Here is a 22,890-nt window from a genome sequence, read left to right on the forward strand (position 1 = left end):
AATCAATAGGTCTCTGAAGACTAAGACATTAGGGAATAATGATCAATTGTGGGCAAATGGCATTGAAGAGATCATCAGCCATGATCTAGAAGGCAAGCTAGGCTCAATGGGCTGAATGGCCTAATCCTATTCCTGTGTTCCTACATCCTGTGTTTTAAATTGAGATTAGGGAAGAAATTTAGGTATGTGGTTAGAGACAATTTGAGTCCTGTATAGATAGCATTAAAGTTGCCCCCTGGTTCTGTACATTCACGGTATTGTGACTGCTGAATTACTCTGATATGCAGCACATGTACATTGAGAGTCAAATTCAGAAAGATTTTATCCACTGTTCAACAAAGGCAGTGACCCTAACTCGGGTGTAGTTTTGTAGATGTTGGCAGCATTTGATAGCATATTGTTGGGCAAGGGTTTGGGATAGGGTGGGTTTACTTCATGACTGGGGGTAGATGTCACAGTAAAGGTGGACTTTGTTTCCACTAGATTTTAACATGACCCTCTCCAGTAAGAGTGATAAAATGGTCAGCAGCTGGTCCTGGCTGGTTATCAAAACATATATTTATGTTCCTATTCCTTCAACTCAACTAAAGGGCTTATCCCACTGACATTTGTAAGGTGTTCTGTAGCTGACCTGGCACAGAGCAGTGGACCTGATGCACACCAAGGAATTAGTGTTGTTTTCTAGCAGTTTGGTTTTATTGTAGTGATATTCCAAGATACAGAGGAACCTCGATTATCTGATTATCGGATTTACGGCAAGATTGCAAGGTCCCGATGCTTGGCTAAACTATGTTTTCCACATTTGATTATTCTGAATTCGATAAACCGAACAAAATACTGCCTGCCCGTGTCCTTTGGATAATCGAGGTTCCTCTGTATTCCAAAACTGGCTTTCGGAGGCTTGCAAGAGCAACCTGATATGAAACACTATTCGGTTCTTTCGTTTTATGCTTCCATTTCATGGTATGGTTCACATCAGCTGTGTTAGGATATTGAATGAAGCCCCTTACAAAGGGGAATCAGAACTGGTCATACACATGCCTGTAGTTCTGCCATGAATCTGTAAAAAGGGTCAGTGAGAGTGCAGTGTTAAAAAGAAAATCTGATGTAATTTTGCCCTTTTACAAATGCAGTAGACTTGATGCGGCATCTTCAGCAGCTTCTATTATTTGTATTGCAGTGCAACATGTGTCATTCTTTATCCTTGCAGGGTGCTGGGACATTTTGAGAAACCGCTATTTCTGGAACTATGTAAACATATGATCTTTGTACAAGCCCATGAAGGGGAATACGTCTTCCGTCCAGGGGAGATTGATGACAGCATCCATGTAGTACAGGATGGGAAACTGGAACTCTGCATCAATGAGAATGTAAGAGTGTGAGGACCTTTTGTGTCTAAGAACCATTTAGGAACATTTTATTTTGGTCCTGTTAATTAGTGACATGTTCTGGTTCAGGTCAAAAATTAAACCATTGGAGCCACTGACTTTAATAAGCTCACTTTTCTTGCTTTTAATAGTTATGTTAAAGTAGCAGAGTCTAATCATATTGGAGTTGTTGTCTTTGAGGAGTTACACTGTTTGATGTGTGTGATGAAGCTGGGTTGATATCCTGAGCAGGAGTCATTACTCATAGAGCTTCATCTATGATGGAGGAATGAATCACATTGTCAGCCCAGTAAATCCTCTCAGTCAGTGATCTTTGTTACTGTCTATAACTCTGACAGATATCCCTGCTATGGATTACCCTGCCTGGGTTAATCAGCTCCCTAACGGTGTAGAGCTTGGTTGCTCTTCCAAGTCTGAAAAAAAAAAGTCAACAGCTAAAACTGTTGATCAGCTCTACTGATATAAGACTAGCCTCCACATTCTGCTAAATTCAGTAGCTCTTCCCAGACAGTGTCCTTTGCTACTGACTGTGATGATAATAGTCATCTCACCACCCCCACAATATCACTCAGTAATCCCTCCCTACAGCATATTGTGATACTGTCTATATTTCTCCTGATAGTTATCCAGTTCTCTCAAACTATCCAGCTCATTAACTCCTCTAAACCAAGCTAACCATTGCCCATTGAGATTCAATGGTGTTGCCATCACTGATTACCCACTATCAATATCCTAGGGGTTATCATTGATCAGAAACTCAACTGGGCTTACCACAAATGCAGTAGCTACTAGGACAGGCTAGAAATACTGCAGTGAGTAACTCCCTTCCGGACTGTCCAAAGCCTGTCCACCATCTACAAGGCACAAGTCAGGAGTGTAAATTGCTTGGATGACTACAGCCTCAACAACACTCAAAGCTTGAACCATCCAGGAGAAAGCAACGTGCTTGATTGACACCAAGTCCATAAGAATGCACTCCCACCACCAGCGATGCTCAGCAGCAACAAGATGCACTACAGAAATTCATCAAAGATCCTCAGCACTTTCCAAACCCACAACCACTTTCATCTAGAAGGACAAAGGTAGCAGGTATTTGGGAGCTTTCAAGTTCCTTTCCAAGCCACTCACCATCCTGACTTGGAAATGTATTGTCATTCCTTCACTGCCGTTGGGCCAAAATCCTGGAATTCCCTCCCTAATGGCATTGTGGGTAAACCCACAGCAGGTGGAATTCAGCAGTTCAAGAAGGCAGTTCACCACCACATTTTCAAGGGCAACTAGTGACAGGCAATAAATATTACCCAGCCAGTGTCACCCATGGCCCACAAAATGAATAACTAAAAAACAACCCAGGTCTCTGTTGTTGGCAATCCATTATTAGCTACTTAGAACTAGCCTGGGATGAAATCCAAATCGCTTCTTGCCTGTGGACTTGCAGTTCATAGTGTCTCACCAATGACATGATGGGCAACAGAGGTATCTTGAAATAAATGACTCTCTCTGGCATTGGATACACATTGAGAAACTAGACCCATTGAATAACTAAGTCTTATAGATGCATTTTGTTGAGCATGGGTATTAATAGTTAGGGATCAAGGTGGGTGGATGAGGTTAGACTACTTGTTAGCCGGCTGATCTAATCGAATGTTGGTACAATGCTGAAACTTTATGCACCAATGACTTGCTCCAGTATGCCTCATTTAACAATGATATAAATTGCATCAGTAGAACTGGGAGACACGTTCAAGTTGAGGAAGACAAATTTAACAAAAATATCAAGTTCTAGAACCCTCACAATTTGGAAACAGACCCTCCTAAGAGTATCTTGCCCAGACTCATTCCCCTTTCCTATTACCCTACATTTGCCCATGACTAATGCACCTAATCTACACATCCCTGAACACTGGGCAATTTAGCATGGCTAGTCACCTGATTGTGGGAGGAAACCGGAGCACCTGGAAAAAACCCATGCAGATACAGGGAGGATGTGCAAACTCCACATAGACAATTACCCGAGGCTGGAATCTAACCTGTGTCCCTGGTGCTGTGAGGCAGCAGTGCCAACCACTGAGCCACCGTGCTGCCCTCTTTTGCGAGCAAATGAGTTCTGTGTGGAGATGTGATGTCTTTCTCTTTTTAGTTTATTTATATACTGATCAACTGTGCCAGATAATCAAAAAATGTAGTTTGGGGTGGTTAGTAAGATCAATTGAAACACATTAGTGACTTCAGGTAGTAACTTGAATCAATGACGAAGTTTTTGTTCTTTGTTTGAACAGGATGGCACTGAAGTTGTGGTGAAAGAAGTCCTTCCAGGTGACAGTGTGCATAGTCTTCTCAGTATTCTGGATGTTATTACTGTAAGTAAATAGTGCACTATGTGCAGGCCATTTTAATATGTTTTTTAGATGCCAGATGAATCACAACTAACTATACAGTAGTTAGTATATTCTAGAAGGAGTCACTAGTTACTGATTAAATGCAGGAATTACATCTTGATCTTACCACCACCACTCAAGTACTAGGGCCTTGAGACAAGTTAGAACCGTTCACCAGAATGGAAGTAACCTTTTCAGAAAATTTTGTCAGAAAGTACTTGGTATTTGTTTTGAGTTTAATTCACTTGTGTTGTATCTTCAGACCTGATCACATAGATTTAAGAGAGCACTCTTTTTGCATCTAGTTCCACTACTAATTCTAAATATCTGCCCTTGGAACAATTGTATCAATGTCTTGCCTGATATTTGCCTGTTCTATTAAGGTTGTGGTCAACAAGATGCAAAGAATTCTTCAGCTATCAGCAGTTCAGATGGATCTGTCACCTTTTTACATATGTTCTGCACAACTAGAGTATCTGAGTCCAAATTATTTAATGCTTTGCACTTGCATATTTTGTAATGTTGATGGAATGACATCAACACAATTATTAATTTTCCACTGTATGTTAAGTCTACTTATTTAAATCATAGCCTGCTGGCATCTGGAGATTTATTTCCTTGTTTGAGCTCCTTTTAATTAACAGAAGGCTTTTAGCTTTCATCTTCAAGGTGAATCAAATGGTAATATAACACCCAAGGTCACTGCATACCGAGAACTGCAGAGGTTCCAAAAGGACTTTCTCAAAAACAACTGGGGATGGTACTAATTACTGGCCCAGCTTGTGACTCCCTCATTTCATGAGCGGAAAAGATTAAAGCAATAAAATTTAAACATGTAAGGAGTTTCCTTTCATGTTGTAGCAACCTTGTACAAACAATATAGGCACTTAATAAAAATTATGTTTGCATGATTGTTTGCTTCATCTTCAGCTTCCTGTGTTCCCTTTCTTGTATTTTGGTTAAGGAGAAATTATATATGATTACATTTTCCAGTTTTGTTTCGAGAAAACTTGAGAGCACGTGATTCATTTTCTCATTCTTTCCACTGTTACCTTGCAAGTAACAGTCAAATTCCCCCAAATCTTGGTAGCTGAAAAATGATGTCTGAAGCCAAATTTTCAACCTGCTCATGACCAGAATTCATTTTGACATAATTCTCTTGTGAGAAAGTGGGACACTCATGTGAAAAGCTTTTCTCATAGTGATCATGACAAGGATGCACATTGAGGTATTCTAGATTTTATTAGCTCGGTGCACTTGACACGGTGTACCCATGATCTGGGAACAACTAATTTTACTTAGACAAACTGAAATCTGTGTGATTTTGTGTGAATAACAGTCAGTGACTTGAGCTTACTGCTTGTTTGAATGTCTGCGCTACACTTCTTCTACAATTTGTACCAAACACCCAATTCAATTATTTGATACGATCGCAATTGCTTTGATTGAACAGTAGTGCTTACCTTGTTGTTCACTTCAGATACGGTGAAACAAATATATATATATTTCAATGAGTAACAGTATGTTGGGAGAGAATCATTTTGTTTCTATAATGTACTGACTTGTTCAGATCATATTTATCAGATTGAATGCATCTTTCAACTTCAGTGTTGTGCATGCATTCTTGTTCCTCATCTCTGTCTTGTGTTCAGTGCATGAAGCCTTGTTAATTCGGCTTGATAATATTGTGCGCTATTAAATGCTCTGGTATTACTTGTTTGAAAAGACTCTAATGTTTTCCCCATGACCAATGCTAAGCTAATTGATCTATAAATACCAGTTTTTGACTTGGTGTTTTGGCACGGTGCTCAACAGTTAGCACTGCTGCCTCACAGCACCAAAGGGACCTGGGTTTGATTCCAGCTTCAGGTGACGGTTGCATGGAGCTTGCACGTTGTCCTCGTGTCTGTGTGGGTTTCTGCTGAGTGGTCTGGTTTCTTCCCACAGTCCAAAGATGTGCAGGTTAGGTGGATCAACCATGCTAAATTGCCCTGTAATGTCTAGGGATGTATAGGTTAGGTGGGTAAGCCATGTAAATGCAGGATTAAACTCCATCTGCCATTTCTCCACCGAGTTATAATGATGTACAGTATGGAAATAGACCCTTCGGATCCTGGCCAGATATCCTAAATTAATGTAGTCCCATTTGCCAGCACTTAGCCCATATCCCTCTAAACCCTTCCTATTCATATACCCATCTAGATGCCTTTTAAATGTTCTAATTGTACCAGCCTCCATCACTTCCTCTGGCACCTCATTCCATACACACGCCACCCTCTGTGTGAAAAAGTTGCCCCTTAGGTTTCTTTTAAATCTTTCCCCTCTCACCCTAACCGGTTATGGATTCCCCCACCCCAGGGAAAAGACCTTGTCTGTTTACCCTATCCATGCCCGCATGGTTTTATGAATCTCTATAACATCATCCCTCAGCCTCCAACCCTCCAGGGAAAACAGCTCCAGCCTATTCAACCTCTCCCTATAGCTCAATCCCTCCAACACTGGCAAATCCTGGTAATTCTTTTCTGAACCCTTTCAAGTTTCACAACATCCTTCCTAAAGGAGGGAGACCAAAATTGCGCACAATATTCCAACAGTAGCCGAACTAATGTCCTGAACAGCCCAACATAACCTCCCAACTCCTGTACTTAATACTCTGACCAATAAAGGAAAGCATACCAAACACCGCCTTCACTATCCTATCTACTTGTGACTCCACTTTCAAGGAGCTATGAACCTGCACTCCAAGGTCTCTTTGCTCAGCAACACTCCCCAGGACTTTACCATTAAGTGTATAAGTCCTGCCCTAATTTGTCGTCACAAAATGCAGCACCTTACATTTATCTAAATTAAACTCTATCTGCCTCTCCTCAGCCCAATTAGCCCATCTGATCAAGATCCCGTTGTACTCTGAGGTAACCTTTGCTGTCCATTACACCTCCAATTATGGTGTCATCTGCAAACTTACTAAGTATATCCACTATGTTCACATCCAATTCATTTATATAAATGACAAAATGTAGTGGACCCAGCACCGGTCCTAGGTACACTGCTGGTCACAGGCCTCCAATCTAAAAAGCTACTCTTGACCACTACCACCTTCTACCTTCAAGCCAGATCTAGAACATAGAAAATTACAGCACAGAACAGGCCCTTTGGTCCACGATGTTGTGCTGAGGTTTAATCCTAATGTAAAATAAAGTAACTTAACCTACATGCCCCTCAACTCACTGCTATCCGTGTGCCTGTCCAGCAATTGCTTAATGTCCCCAATGACTCTGCTTCCACCACCACAGCTGGCAACACATTCCATGTATTCACAACTCTCTTCGTAAAGAACCTACCTCGGACATCTTCTTTATACCTTCCTCCTAATATCGTCAAACTCCTCGTACCAGTCAATCCTGCCCTGGGGAAACGTCTCTGGCCATTGACTCTCTATTCCACTCATTATTTTGTACAACTCGATCAGGTCTCCTCTCTTCCTCCTCCTCTCCAGAGAGAAAAATCCGAGCTTATTCAACCTGCCTTTATAAGGCAAGCCCTCCGGTCCAGGCAGCATCTTGGTAAACCTTCTTTGCACACTCGCCAAAGCCTCTGTATCTTTCCTGAAGATACAGGGTGTCCAGTTCTGGGTGACCAGAACTGGACACAATATTCCAAGTGTGGTCTCACCAAGGACTTGTAGAGCAGTAGCAAAACCTCGCAGCTCTTAAACTCGATCCCACTGTTCATGAAAACGAAAACACCATAGGGTTTCTTAACAATCCTATCCACTTGGGTGGCAACTTTGACAGATCTATGTACCTGCACACCCAGATCCCTCTTCTTCCACACTGCCAAGAGTCCTGTCTTTAATTCTACATTCAGCATTTGAGTTTGACCTTCTAAAATGCACCACTTTGCATTTATCCAGGTTGAACTCCATCTGCCATTTCTCAGCCCAGCTCTGCATCCTGTGGATGTCGCGCTGCAGCCTGCAGTAGCTCTCTGTACTATCAACTGTACCTCCAACCTTTGTGTCATCTGCAAATTTACTAACCCACCCCTCAACCTCCTCTTCCAAGTCATTTATAAAAACTTCAAAGAGCAGAGGCCCAAGAACAGAGCCCTGCAGGATCCCACTCAACACTGGCCTCCAGGCAGAGTACTTTCCATCTATAACCACACTCTGACTTCTGTCAGCCAACCAATTCTGAATCCAGATAGCCAAATCTCCCTGTATTCCATACTTTCTGACTTTGTTAAAGAGCCTACAATGGGGAACCTTGTCAAATGCCTTGCTGAAGTCCAAATACACCACACCCACTGCTCGACTGTCGTCAATCTGTCTTGATACCTCCTCAAAGAACTCAATAAGATTTGTGAGGCATGACCTGCCCCTCTCAAAGCCATGCTGACTGCCTTTAATCACACTATGCTTTGCCAAATAGTCATAAATCCTATCCCTCAGAATTCTTTCCAAACCTTTGCTGACCACAGACGTAAGACTGACGCGTCTGTAATTGCCAGGGATTTTCCTATTATCCTTCTTGAAAAGAGGAACAACATTCGCCTCCTTCCAATCCTCCGGTACGACTCCCGTGGAGAGTGAGGAGGCAAGTATCCTCGCCAGCGGCTTAGTAACCTCCTTTCTCGCTTCCCAGAGCAGTCTAGGATAAATCTGGTCTGGGCCTGGGGACTTATCGATCTTAATGTTTTCCAAAGTTTCTAGCACATCAACTTCATCAATCTTGATCTGGTCAAGACTGTATCCCAGCTCCTCAAAGTTCTCATTTACAACAAGTTCCCTTTCCTTGGTGAAAACTGAAGCAAAAAGCTCATTTCGGGCTTCCCCTATCTGCTCAGACTCCACACACAAGTTCCCTCTGCTACCCCTGATCGGCCCTACCTTCTCCATGATCATTCTGTTATTCCTCAGGTATGAGTAAAATGCCTTTGGGTTCGTTCTAATCCTTCTTGCGAAGCCTTTTTTGTGCCCCTCCTGGTTCTTCTCAGTCCATTTCTGAGCCCCTTTCTTGCAAGCCTGTAATCTTCTAAAGCTGTGCTAGCTCCTTGCTTCCTCCATTTTGTGTAAGCTGCCTTCTTTCTTTTGACGAGAAGCTCCTCTGTTCTCGTCATCCAAGGTTCCTTAATCTTACCTTTTTCTTACCTGTCTCAGAGGAGCAAATTCATGCATCACTCACAACAAGCTATCCTTAAATAGTCTCCACATGTCTGCTGTGCCCTTTCTGTAGAACAATTGCTCCCAGTCTGTACTTTCCAACTCCTGTCTGATAGCGTCATAATTTCCTTTTCCTCAATTAAATATCTTCCCTTGGTAACTGCTCCTTTCCCGCTCCAAGGCTATGCGAAGTGCTGACCACTGATATCAAGCTCACTGATCTGTAGTTCCCTGGCGTTTCCTTAACACCTTTTTTATAAATAGTGGAACCACGTTAGCCAACCTCCAATCTTCCTGCACCTTACTTGTAACTATCGATGATACAAATATGTCAGTAAGGGGTCCGGCAGTCACTTCCCTAGCTTCCCACAGAGGTGTAGGGCCCATCTTAATGCATTTTAAGACATCCAGGACCACCACCTCTGCAATATGGACATTTTTAAAGATGTCACCATCTGGTTCCCGCGTTTTGTCTTGTATGTCCTTGTGTGTCTCCACAGTAAACAATGATGTAAAATACTTTGTTTAATATCTCTCCCATCTCGTGCGTCTCCACTCATAGACTGCCTTGCTGATCTTTGAAGGGCCATATTCTTTCCCTAGTTACTCTTTTGCCCTTAATGTATTTATAGAATGGCTTTGGATTCTCCTCAACCATATTTGCCAAAGCTATCTCAGGTGCCCTTTTTGCCCCCCTGATTTCCCTGTTAAATAAACTCCTACTGCCTTTATACTCTTCTAAGGATTAACTCGATCTGTCTTGTCTATACCTGATATATGCTCCCTTTTCTTAACTAAAAAACCTCAATTTCTCTTGTCATCCAGTATTTCCAACACGTCCCAGACTTGTCTTACATCATAAAAGGAGTATACTGTCTCTGGACTCTTTACTCATTTTTGAAGGTTTCCCATTTTCCAGCCATCCCCTTACCTTTGAACGTCCACCCCCAATCAACTTTTGAAAGTTCTTGCTGAATACTGTCAAAATTGGTCGTCTTCTAATTTAGAGCTTTAACTTTTAGGTCTGGTCTATCTTTTTCCATCGCTATTTTAAAATTAATAGAATTATGGTTGCTGGTCCCAAAGTGCTCCCCCACTGACACCTCACCTTCTCCCATCGCTACATCCACATGCTGAATCAGAAAATTTTCTTGTACGCACTTAACAAATGCCTCTCCATCTAAACCCTTAACACTATGGCAGTCCCAGTCTATGTTTGGAAAGTTAAAATCCCCTACCATAACCACCCGATTATTTTTACAGCTAACTGAAATCTCATTACAAATTTGTTTCTCAGTTTCCCACTGACTATTGGGGAGTCTACAGTACAATCCCAATAAGGTGATCATCCCTTTGTTAATTCTGAGCTCTGGTGCAATGTGTCCTTCCTATACAGGTCACTTCTTTCCCAGAAGAGATTCCAATGATCTGAAAATGTGAACCCTTCTCTCCTGTACCAGCTCCTCAGTCAAGCATTCATCTGTGCTATCCTCCTATTCCTACCCTCACTAGCTCGTAGCACCGGGAGTAATCCAGATAGTACTACCCTCGAGGATCTTTCCCTTCCTAATTGTTAGTTCCACTGTATACCACAACCTACTTTGAGAATATTCTGCACTCTTTCCGAGATATCCTTTATCCTGGCACAAGGGAGGTAACGCACTATTCTGATTTCTTGCTGCTGGCCACGGATATATCTGTCTGTCCCTCTGACTATAGAGTGCCCTATCATATTTGATCACTTGGAACCTGACATACCCCTCGTCTTTAAAGCTATTCTCGGTTACTGAAACTTGGCTGTTCATGCTACATTTCCCTGACAGTCCATCACCCCCTGCATTTTCCAAAACAGCATACTTGTTTGAGGTGTTGATAGCTGGAGGAGAATGCTGCACTACCTGCCTCCCTCTCCTACCTTTCCTGGAGATAACCCATTTACCTGACACTGTCTGCAGTTTTTCTCTCTCCCTGCAACTGCCATCCATCACACCACCTAGCTCCTGTAAATTTCTTATTGCCTCTGTTTGTATAACTGATCCATGCAAACTGATAGGATTTGCAACCAAACACACTTACCTTAGACATAATCACCAGTAACATTGAATCTCTCCCTAATTTCCCACATTTTACAGGAAGAAAACATCACTCTACCCAAGGCCATCTTTGCACCTTAACAGTCTACAAACTCAGAAAATAGCACAGTCTTACTGTTAAAAAGCACTGCTCCAGGCTGACTTAATATATATGTTTTATATTTTTTCAAATTTAATCAAGGAACAGTTCTCAATTAAACATATAATAAAAAAAAAACCCAGTCTACTCACTATTGTAGATTCACGAAAAAAAAAGGAACAGCAAGATTGCACTTAAAACTATACATTTAACTGCTTCTGTGCTGTGAGCTCTCTCATGCAAGTTTCTCCAAGGTCGGCTGTGAATTTCGCTGTTTGTCAATTTTTCTTTGACACACTCTGATGTCCAGAGATCCTTGAACTTAAACAGCAAAGGCAGTAACTGTGTAGATTCACTGTTGGGTCCGACAGCAGTGATGTTTTTTTTCTCCATTTGAATCACTGCCCATGTGATCTCTGCCTGTGTCTTTTTCTCCTTTTTAAAGTGCCATTGTTTTAATCTTTTTTTTTCTCCAAATTTCCAAACAATGCAGCAGCTTATAAAGTAGTAATTACTGCTCCTGGAGTTTGAGGAAATTACCTTGAACCCCTGTATATCATGCTGTATCCTCTTTCAATTCTCCTCACACTCCACAGCTCCCTCAATTTTTGAGTCATCCACAAACTTACTAATCAGACCACCTACATTCTCCTCCAAGTCATTTATTTATGTGTGTATATATATATATATAATATATATATATAATATATATTACCAGCAACAGGGTCCCCTTGTGGAAAACCACTCCTCACAGATCTCTATTTAGAAAAAACCTTTCCACTGCTACTCTCTCCCTTCTGTGACTATGCCAGTTCTGAATCCATCTTCACAACTCACCACAGATCCCACTTGAGTTCACCTTCTGTATGCCTTGAGAGATCTTGTCAACGGCTTTGCTAAAATGCATAGACAATATCTACTGTCCTGCACTCATCAATCATCTTTATCACTTCCTCAAAAAACGCAATCAAGTTTATGAGACATGACCTACCCTACATAAAGCCATGTTGCCTATTGCTAACAAGTCCATAATTTTGCAAACGTGAGTAAATCCTGTCCTTAAGAACCTTCTCCAATAATTTGTATTCTACTGACATAAGGCTCACCGGTCTACAGTTTCCTGGATTACTCCTGTTGCCCTTCTTAAACAAAGGAAACATGTTGGCTGTTCTCCAGTCCTGTGGGACCTCTTCTGTGACTAAAGAGGATACAAAGATTTTGTAAAAGGCCCCAGCAATTTCCTCACCATTCTGGCATAGATCCCATCAGGTCCTGGAGACTTGTCTGCCTTAATGTTTTTAAAACACCAAGCACCTCTTTTCATTTTAATATTGATGTGCTCAGAATATCAACATACCCCTTCCAAAACTCACCATCCACCGTGTCCTTCTCCTTTGTGAATACCGATGCAATGTATTTGTTGAGCACTTCACCCACTTTTTCCAGCTCCACACACAAACTCCCTCCTTTGTCCTTGAGTTGACCTACCCTTTCCCAGCCACCCTTTTTTGCTTCTTTTATATGTATGAAATGTCTTGGGATTTTCCTGAAACCTGTTTGCCCTTTCTCGACCTCGTAGTATCTTGTATGAGTTCTTTCCTGCTATCTTTGTATTCTTCGAGGGCTCACTCTTCAGCTACCTAAACATCCTCCTTTATTTTTGACCAAGTTCTTAATTTCTTCTGTCATCCAGGATTCAGAAATCTTACCATCCTTAACCTTTGTTTTCACAGGAACGTGCTGGTCCTTAACTCTAATTAACAGTAAACAGGTTTTTGGTTAGATTTGATCCTATCTTCAGCTGATTCTCCTCTTCATGATTAAATCACTGGATAACACCTCGGAGCAGAAACTCTTAGCTTGTTATCTTTCTCCCACCCTCCATTCCTTCAACTTTTCCTTACTTGGACTGATTGTGATGTTCTTAGCATGCCGAGTGTGGTAGATAGAGCATTTTGAGTTGATCATGAATTCATTCTGTACTTGGCATTATCCTTACCACTAGGCCATCAAGTGGCACCTAGTCCTTTTTTTGATTACTTAAATGTACATTACTTACTTTTATGTTGCATTAGGCTTGCAACTAAGTTATCTTGATATAAAATGGAAAAGTGTTCCTGAAACTCAACTCAAACAACATGAGTTCTCTATCTATCCCCACACCTTGTGGCCTCCTTTAGCTATTTTGACCAGATAAACTGAAACACTGCAACAAGGTTCAAAGGTTATTCGGGACTGGCAGGAATGTGGATTTGAGGATGCAATCAGATCAGTCAAATCCTCTTAAATTTTGATGCTGCCTTAAAGGGCCAAATAGCTTATTGATGCTTCTAATTTGTATGCTTAGTTAAGCATTCAGCCTCAGTGATGTAGCAGTGCTATCTGAAGTGTTTTAAAGGATACAGTTTTAAGTTTTCTGAAGCGTTAATGCTTTAATCATTTTCTAGGGTTATCCTGCTCCATACAAAACTGTTTCTGCCAGGGCAGTGTGTACATCCACTGTTCTGCGCTTGCCTGCTAGTGCATTTCAATCAGTCTTCCAGAAGTACCCAGAAACCCTGGTCAGAGTGGTTCAGGTAAGAGTATTTTTTTTAACTTTTAAAACAGCACTGTTGTACGGAAAGGTGCAGTTGAAATTTTGACTTGGTTTCCTTCCCTTGGACGGGAAGTATGGAAGGGTTGCTCTTGGCCAGTCAAAAGAGTTGCTATTGCCATGACTTGGTGCAGCCTCGTTTCTGGGGAAGTGAGACCAGACACGGTCCTACTTCTCTCCTCCAGTGTTCAGATTTTAAAATTAGTTAATGGACTTCTGTGGTTATTACTAGATATATGGACTTTCAAAATACACACACTTGGTAGAATACACATGATAGATTTGTTTTCAGAACTGAAATTCCTGGGATTAATCATGCTGCTTGGATATAAATTTGGCTAGAGAACAGAAAGTGGTGAACAGCTGGTTCATGGATTGGGTGCAGTAGTGTCTTCCAGGAATTGGTACAGGACCCACTGCTCTTTTGATGTGGATTTGGAATTATAAGGCTTAATATTAAAAGTTTGCAGTTGACTCCTAACTTGGCAATGTACTAAACAGTAAGCAGGAGGATACAGACATACTGGCAAAGAAGTGTCCATGATGACTTGGGTGGGAAGAAAGGCAATTTAAATTAAGCCAAAAACCTTAGATTGGAAGTAGATTTAGAGTCGCAGGTACACAATCTTTAAAAGTGGCAAATAAATTGAGAAAGCTACTAAGAAGATATTTTTAAAATGGCGGAAGTGTATGCAAAAGCAGGTATCGGATTTTTGAGTTCTGGACCACACGTTTCGGGAAGGATGTCAAGATTTGGTGAAGGTGCAGTGGCAATGTTCTAGAATTATATCAGGGATGAGGGAATCAAGGAGGAACTAGTATCGTTCTCCTTGGAATAGCTTAGGTTGAGGGGAGATTTGTTCATGAGGTTCAAATTCACGAAGAGTTTCAAGAATAAGACAAAACTTATATGGGTGGGGAAACGTTGGTAACTAGAGGAGGCAGCTTTGGATAATTGGCAAGAGAATCAGAGAAATGGCAAAAACCTGCATGATGACTAAAGTTGTTTCACCTATTGGCGATTCCTGTGAAATTACCATTACTCTTGGTATAAAGCTTTTTTTATACATTGAAAATAATTGTATTACTTGCCATTCACAAAATTTCCACAGTGGTGATGTCACTGAATCTGTTGAGCAAATATAAAGGGCATTTCAATGTTATATCTGTATATTTCTCCAGAGGCTGTAATTTCCATACTGCACATTGATACTGCCATCAATAATAAACCAGTAATTGTCAGTATTTACTTTGAATTTTTATGTAGCTCACAACTTGTTCCCTGTGTGGAAGTTCACTTTGGAAGGAGGATATCTGAAAATGTATTGCTAACTGCTTTTCATTGTCTCACATTTACCTGGTGTGCTCTTAGGAAATTCTGTTAAAACCGACGTGACACCGAGAGTAACAGAGCTGTTTCTGTTTTCCTCAGATAATCATGGTGCGCTTGCAAAGAGTGACCTTTTTGGCTTTACACAACTATCTGGGCCTGACAAAGGAGCTGTTCAATTCGGTACGTGACAAAAACAAGTGAAAAATAACTGCTCATTCAGCCTAAAAATGCAGATCAGTGCTTGATGAATTTCGCTAATGCACCACTTAGGGGTACAGATATCTTGTGTGGCTAGTTTGAGTTATATTTACTGCCATATGAAATGCTAGAATTATAATATTGTTGCTTCATGATGTATACCACAGCTTGCGGAGGGTGCCCCATACTGGGACAGCTATTATCCCTGATTGTTGACTCATAACGGAGTTTAAAGAAAACAAATAAGGGCTAATTTTTTAAAAGTTGTTTCATCAGATATTGGTGTCAAATCAGAGGCAATGGGGTTGGTTTCCTGCAACTTAATTGTTTTGTTTAGTGCTGCAACTTAATTGTTTAAGTTCATGCTGAAGGGACTTGGTGTATTGCTTTTCACTCTGTTAACTCTTTACAGTGTTTGGTGGTTTTGTGCATAAACCATAGGAATTGATAGACTATCGAAGGTCAAAGTTTATTTAATCAGTTTTCTTCCGTCTTCATAATTGCATGATTCAACAATGGGGTTATTGAGTAATTACAGAATTTAATCTCAATGAATGAATCTACAACAGATCCAGACATGACTCACAGAAAGCCCCCAATGCTAAAAAGCTTTGGCATCTATAGGTTTAAAGGCACCTGGCGCTCTTGACTATGCTACACATTGAGTGTCTTTATTTTCATTCATATGAGCAATGCTGTTGAGCCAGCATTTAATGCCTATTCCTTGTTGCTTTTGAGAAGGTGATAGTATGGTGCCTTCTTATACTGTGGAAGTCCGTTTGGTGTAGGTCGACCCACAATGCAGTTAGGGAGTTGCAGGATTTTGACCCAGTGATAATAAAAGGATGGTAATATATTTCCCATTCAAGATAGTGAGTGACTTGGAGGGGCACTTGCAGATGGTGGGGTTTCTATGTATTTGCTGCCCTTGTCCTTCGAGATGGTGGTGGTTATAGATTTGGAAGGTGCTGTGCAAGCAGCCTTCAGAATTTCTTCAGTGCATCTCGTAGATGGTGCACACTGTCGCTACTTTGCCTCTGTAGTTGAGGCTGTGAATGTGGTACCAATCAGTCGGGCTGCTTTGTTTTGGATATTGTCAAGTGTCTTGAATGTTGTTGGAGCTGCACTCATCCAGGCAAGTGGGATGTATTCCGTCACATTCCTGACTTGTACCATGTAGATGATAAACAGACTTTGGGTATTAGGTTATATTTCTTGAGAGTCATACACACATGATGCAACTGCAATACACCAATTTCTGTGAACAGGCAAAATTTATTAAGCAAGTACAAGCTTTGAAGGATCACTTAATACTCTTTGCAAAGCTTGCAAAGCGTGCCAAGCAAAACTCTCTGAATAAAGGAACAGTTCTTCCTTTATACAAAATCTCACATCACAGTCAGGACTGCCCACAGGACAACCCCCAGCCATTCCCCCACAGTCACAAGCCACTCAAGACAATGCAGTGACCTGATTATCTGCAGAAACTATATAATGTAAGTCATCCCTTAATGGCCAGATCTGTTGTAAATTATTTTTAACTAAGCATGGTCAGGATTCCAACTGCAATGTTCTTATTAATTCTGAATGGCAGGAAGTGACCATGTAAATAATAGGAGATGACCATATAAATTTACTTCTGAATAGTCAGCGATGGCAATGTAAATTTTTTACATGGTGCCTGCAAAACAAAGCCATACCACCCTACCCTCGGGACATCCAATTTCTTGTAGGTCAACAGAACAAATTACTTTAACATCTCATTCCCTCCTTTTTCCATTCCATGATAACCACCTAAAAGGCTCTTATTCATAAGAATCTGCCAGCCAGTATTTAAGCAGGTTATTGACACACAGCATACAATGATTATAACAACAACAATTACTAGTCCATGTAGTGGATATGATCCCCAGGATCCTCTCACGTGGAAAGAACTGTTTTAAAAAAAACACTACATTGGACAAACAGGCAGGAAACTTGCCAACAGGATACATGAACACTAACTAGCCACCACAAGGCATGACCCACTATCACGAGTTTCCATCCATACAGACAAAGAAGGAAACCACTTTGACTGGTACAGCACAAGACATCCTAGGACAGGTGAAACAAAGACGTGTACGCGAATTCTTAAAGGCATAGCATTCTAACCAGAACTCCATCCATACACACATCGATTTAGATCCTAGCTACATTCCCTTAAAAAAAACTGGAAATGACATCACCCACCTTAAGAAATCAAGATCTATAAATAGAGAGGCAGGTCATACCACCAGTGTTTCACCAGAGACTCTAACTGACTATGTTATCTAGTATGGTGATGAAGCATCTGAAAGCAAAACTTCAAGCTCAGCTAGAGTGGACTTATTGGGCTGAACGGCATTTCCACACTTTAGAGATTCAGTGAAAATCTACTCTAGTAACCAGAGAATTTATATGACTAATCCAGTTCAATGGTAACCCCAGATGTTAATGGAGGATTCAGTGATTCATTTAATTGAGTGCCATTAAGTGGAATACATGCTGGCGCATTGAGTAAATTTGAGGAGGGGATACACAAATTTTTAATTAGTAATGGGTTGAAAGGTTGTGGAGAGCAGGCACGAATGAAATGTTGAGGCTGAGGTGAGATCAGCATAACAAGCTTGAGAGGTTGAATTGCTTATTTCTCATAGTTATATTTATAATGTCAAAGGATGATGGTAAAATTCCATCATTGCCAATGCTTATGTGGCATGGAAATTGTTTGCCATCCTTCAGCCCAAGCCTGGATATTGTCCAGGTCTTGCTGCACTTGAGCATGGACTGCTTCAGTGCCTGAGAGTCCTGAAATGTGCTGAACATTGTGCAATCATCGGCAAACATCCCCACTTCTGACCTTGTGATGGAGAGAATGTCATTGATGAAGATGGTTGTGCCTATGACACTAACCTGTGGAACTAGGGCTCTAGTGGCTCTCGTGTCCTACCTCTGTCCCAGGAGGCCTGGGTTCCAGTCCCACCTGCTTCATAAAAATATAATAATATCACTGAACAGATTGATTATTGAATATCTATCCTGAGGAGTGAGGGCTGGTGTGTCACAGTGGTAGTGTCTCTACCTTTTGAACCAGAGGTGTGCTGTACTGTCTCATGTTGATTTAAAAATATCTATCCGAGAAACTCCTGGAGCTAAGATGACTGACTCTCAACAATCTGAACTATCTTCCTATGTGCCAAGTATAACTCCAACTGGTTTAGAATCTTCTCCTGATTGCCAGTGGTTGAATTTTGCTGTGGCTCCTTTCTCCTCTCACCTCTGGATTTATCACTGACAGTGAATTAACAGCACTTGCTAGTTTAATTTTCACAAGTTATTGCCAAACAAGTTGCTGAGAATGGGTGACAGAAATGGTATTGTGTGAAAGAGGGCAGTTTTAACTATTGTGATGATGCTGTGGCTTTAAGAGGGGTATTTTGTCTTGGTTTCTTTTAAAAGAGAGATTGAACAAGAAGTTACAAGCTGTCTGGGGTAATATAAACAACTTGTGGGGTTTTTTTTAACAGTTGTAACAATAGAAGCAGCCTGGATGGGTGTAGCCAGTTCTCACAGACCGAGATTCTAGTTTTTTTTTAAGCTTTTAAATTCAGCAAAAGCTGCTGGCGTCTTGAAGAAGTAGAAGTTATGTTTCCTGTCTCTCAGTTACAACTAGAGGCTGGGGCTTTTCTTCCTACTGCAGGTGTTGCATGTGAGAAAGTCTGTTTTCTGAATTTTTCTTTTTACTATGCAGCATGTTTATGGGATGTTACTATATTGGAACCATTGATCAGTAATAGTTACTATAACTGTTATTGAGTTAAGCTTTCCAAAAGTTTAGTTATTCTAAGTTCCTCTTTCTTTTGTTGTATTTTAAGTATAATGTTTGACTAAATTGTGTATTGCTTACCATCGAGTACTTAACCAGTCAAATTGCATCTGGAGCAAATGTAAAGATATAGGCTACCTTCTTAAAATATTTTGAGGGGGTCTGGTCTGGTCCAGACCACACTACATCTCTTAAATTAGTCTAATTAACAATTTGTTAATGAGCAGTGCAGAATCAGAACTCACATTGGTGAGTGCAGTTTCAAATTTGGTGCAGAGAGCAAGGGAAAGAGTGGATTGTGGGAGAGAGAAAAGGAGGCAAAAAAAATGTTTTAACAGTGTGTAATTGGTTTCTTTTATAAGTTTAATGCAACAAAATGTTGAAAAAAAATTCCATGTGTAAAAGTTCATTTTCAGTGCCTGAGAATTTGTAGCAATTAAGATTGAGATTGAATTAAAATAGCCGAAAATGTGTTGCTGGAAAAGCGCAGCAGGTCAGGCAGCATCCAAGGAGCAGGAGAATTGACGTTTCGGGCATGAGCCCTTCTTCACATTCTCCATTGAATTGAAATAGGCATGTTCTCGGATTGTGGCAAATTTAGTCGAAGTATTTTAACACAGCAATCTTCATCTGGCTTTTCATGAATAGAAGATGCGCTCATGATTGTCCAAAGAGAGACAGTCATCTCAGACAGCAACTTTTCCATGTTCCGATGCTTGCCTGAAGTTCATGTCCATTAAACTGTGAGGAGTGTTATTCCTACAGTACATTCTTGCCTATCGAATTTAAACACACATCGTGTCCTCTCTTTGTGTTATTCTGGAGAAGGTGAAATCACTCATCGTGGCCTGGAATATCTAGTCCCCATTGAATCCTAATAACAGCAATCATATCACCTTTCAACCTCTATTATTCCACCGAGAACATGCTCAATTTACATAATTGTTCTTGGATTCAATTTTACCTTCCCACTCGATCATTCTGATTGTCCTCTCTTGTATCATTTCATTCACTGCAATATTCTTTTATTCTAATGTGGTGAGTAAAATTGTACACAATGTTCTTAAGTGTGGTGACATCGATGATTTATAAAATCCTGTCAGTTTTTGAACGAACCATTGATTTACAGTGTTTCTGGAAAAGTATTGAATTAATGAATTTGATATTCTCAACTCCAATTTCTTCCCCTTTCCTGAGAAACCTTGATTCTCTTACTTACTATATATCTCTCTCTATCATGCTTCATGTACTTAATGATCCAGCTTTGACAGCACTCTGCAGTAAAGCATACCACAGATTCACTAGCCTCTGAGAGAAAAAGATCCCCCTCACCCAGCTGTGAAATTGGCAACTCTTTACTCTGAGATTATGTACTCACCAATCGACTCCCCAAGGGCAAACACTCTTTACTTTTGTCAAGCCACCCTAATTTTCAATAAGATGTGCTTTATTTCTTCAATGGTTATAAGCCCTACCTCCTCAACCTGTTTCATAAGAAAAAACATCCACATGAGAGGGAACCTTCTCTGGACTCCCTCCAATACCAGTGTTTCTCTTCTGAACTAAGAGTCAAAAAACCTATTCTCAGTATTCTAGGTGTGATCTTAATAGTGTTTTGTATAGTTTTAGTAAGACATGCCTATTTTTGTACTCTATTGTCTTGGAAATAATGGCCAACCGTATATCTGCCTTCCTGATTTCCTGCTGAATTTCGGTGTTAGCTTTTAGTGATTCATGCACAAAGAATCCCAGATCCCCATGTGCCACTGTTTTCCTTATATTCTGTGTGTCAAGCTTTTGCCCACTTACTTAACCTGTCCACTTTCCTTGGCAGAGTCTTTGTACTATTCTCTCCACTCGCGCTTCCCGCTTATTTTTCTGTCATCCATAAACTTGGCGACAGTGTATTCACTTCTTTCATCCAAGTCATTAGTACATATTGTAAATACTTGTGGCCCCAGCAGTAATCCTTGGGGCACTCCACTAGTTACAGGTCGCCGTCCTGAAAATACCTCCTTTATCCTGACTCTCTGTCCGATGGAAGAAAGGAAGTAGGTCAACACTATCTTTAGAGATCACTGTCCAGCTCAGTGTTTCAACATTTTTGGGGAATGTTCAAGGTCTGCCTTGAAATAGTGACAGATCATTGATTAAGAGAGTATCTCCGAAAGGTAATTTGAAAGAGAAGCCCACTCCTGCCTCTCCACCATCCACTGCAACCCCTCCACCTCAATCAGTAAAACAGTTTGATGACATACACTGTTCATGTATGTTTGTATTGGCTGTAACAGTGAGCTGGAATCAGCCATGACCTTACTGGACAGTAATGCAGGCGTGAGGGGGCAAATGGCTTACTTCTGCTGCAAATCTGTGGATGTTCTCTGTGAGTTACTAGACAATCGAGTTCACAGTGGTCATTCACGTTTTAAAATGTATGCAAGTTCACCTTTCCCCGATCCCAAATCTACTATCTCGACACTTTGCTAATAGTTTCTATTCACCGGTTCCAGTACCGTAATCTTCACATTGTGTTTAATACAGTTCAAAAAGTTGGAAAGGGCAGACAGAATAAATTTGTTAAATGAGCTAGAAACTAAAATTCAGATGAGACTGGGAACAGTACTTCAAGCAATTAATTCCCATCAACTAGAAGTAGAAATTAATTACTTCCCGCAATGTTAACTTTCCTGTTTAATTTGTGTTACTTTCATGTAATTGATCAGTTTAATGCTTAGTAATGAATCTGCACAACCAGCAGCTGCTACCCATCAGCGATGAATAAGGGTAAAACCATCTCCACCCTCATCCCCTCAAGCGCATTGCACTGAAGCAGCATGCGGCCTGACATGCATCTTGTTTCTTTTCAAACATTCCCTCACACCATTTTGTTATTGAACAATCAGAGTTTCAAGAAAAGAAGTTTAGGGAAAAACTGAAGTCCAACCTCTGAACATGATGGTCAAAGTAATTGTTCGCGGGAAAGATGTAAAAAGAATTTGACCAGCTCACCAGGTGCATGTAACCAAAAGGCATTGGCCCAAACTTGAAGTTAAGGTTGCCAATCCTCCTACATCCTGGATTGTCTGGAGCCTCTTGGAGTTGAAGATTCAACTCCAAGTAGGCGGCACGGTGGCTCAGTGGGTAGCACTGCTGCCTCACAGCACCAGGGACCCGGGATCAATTCCCACCTCAGGCAACTATCTGTGTGGAGTTTGCCCATTCTCCCTGTGCCTGCGTGGGTTTCCTCCGGGTGATCTGGTTTTCTCCCACAATTCAAAGATTTGCAGGGTAGGTGAATTGGCCAAGCTAAATTGCCCATAGAGTTAGGTACATTAGTCAGGAGTAAATCTAGGGGATTAGGTCTGGATAGATTGCTCTTCGGAGGGTCCGGTGGACTTGTTGGGCCAAAGGGCCTGTTTCCATACTGTAGGAAATCTAATTTAATTTTCAGGTTGTCTCCCAGCTGCATCCATTAGAGCATTCCTTGTGACGTTCAGATGAATGCTGTTTTGTTCAACTTGTATGCAAGCTTCAATTTCATAATTAGATAATTTTTGAGATGGGTGATATGATTGGGTGGGGCAGTAGGAGACAGAAGCTCAGGTTATGAAACCTCATGAAATAGATTCAATGTAAAGTTACCAACATGACCTAAGGTGTGCCCTTAGTTTGTACAACATAAGCTTTGAAGAAGATGAATCTCTCTGTTAGGCAGCTCGTCAGAATCAGGGAAGACTTGCTTCCAAACCTGTTCGTTGGGTTTGGAGATGGTTAAAAAGTACATTGTGTTATCTGCAGACTTGATGATGCTTAGAGAGTTAGA

At 40.9% G+C, this 22,890-nt stretch overlaps 1 protein-coding gene across 9 annotated transcripts in view; it reads left to right on the top strand.

Annotated features, from left to right (window-relative positions):
* The window catches only part of pnpla7b (patatin-like phospholipase domain containing 7b), a 340,731-nt gene that overhangs the window by 60,423 nt on the left and 257,418 nt on the right, over positions 1-22,890 (top strand). For all 9 annotated transcript variants that reach the window (XM_072566409.1, XM_072566407.1, XM_072566410.1 and 6 more), the window contains exons 8-11: positions 1,211-1,370; positions 3,668-3,748; positions 13,547-13,675; positions 15,125-15,205. In XM_072566409.1, the coding sequence (XP_072422510.1) occupies positions 1,211-1,370; positions 3,668-3,748; positions 13,547-13,675; positions 15,125-15,205 (451 nt within the window). The remainder of the gene's footprint in view (positions 1-1,210; positions 1,371-3,667; positions 3,749-13,546; positions 13,676-15,124; positions 15,206-22,890) is intronic.

The sequence above is a fragment of the Chiloscyllium punctatum genome, chromosome 49 (assembly GCF_047496795.1).
Source record: "Chiloscyllium punctatum isolate Juve2018m chromosome 49, sChiPun1.3, whole genome shotgun sequence".
In the NCBI taxonomy this organism is placed as follows: domain Eukaryota; kingdom Metazoa; phylum Chordata; class Chondrichthyes; order Orectolobiformes; family Hemiscylliidae; genus Chiloscyllium; species Chiloscyllium punctatum.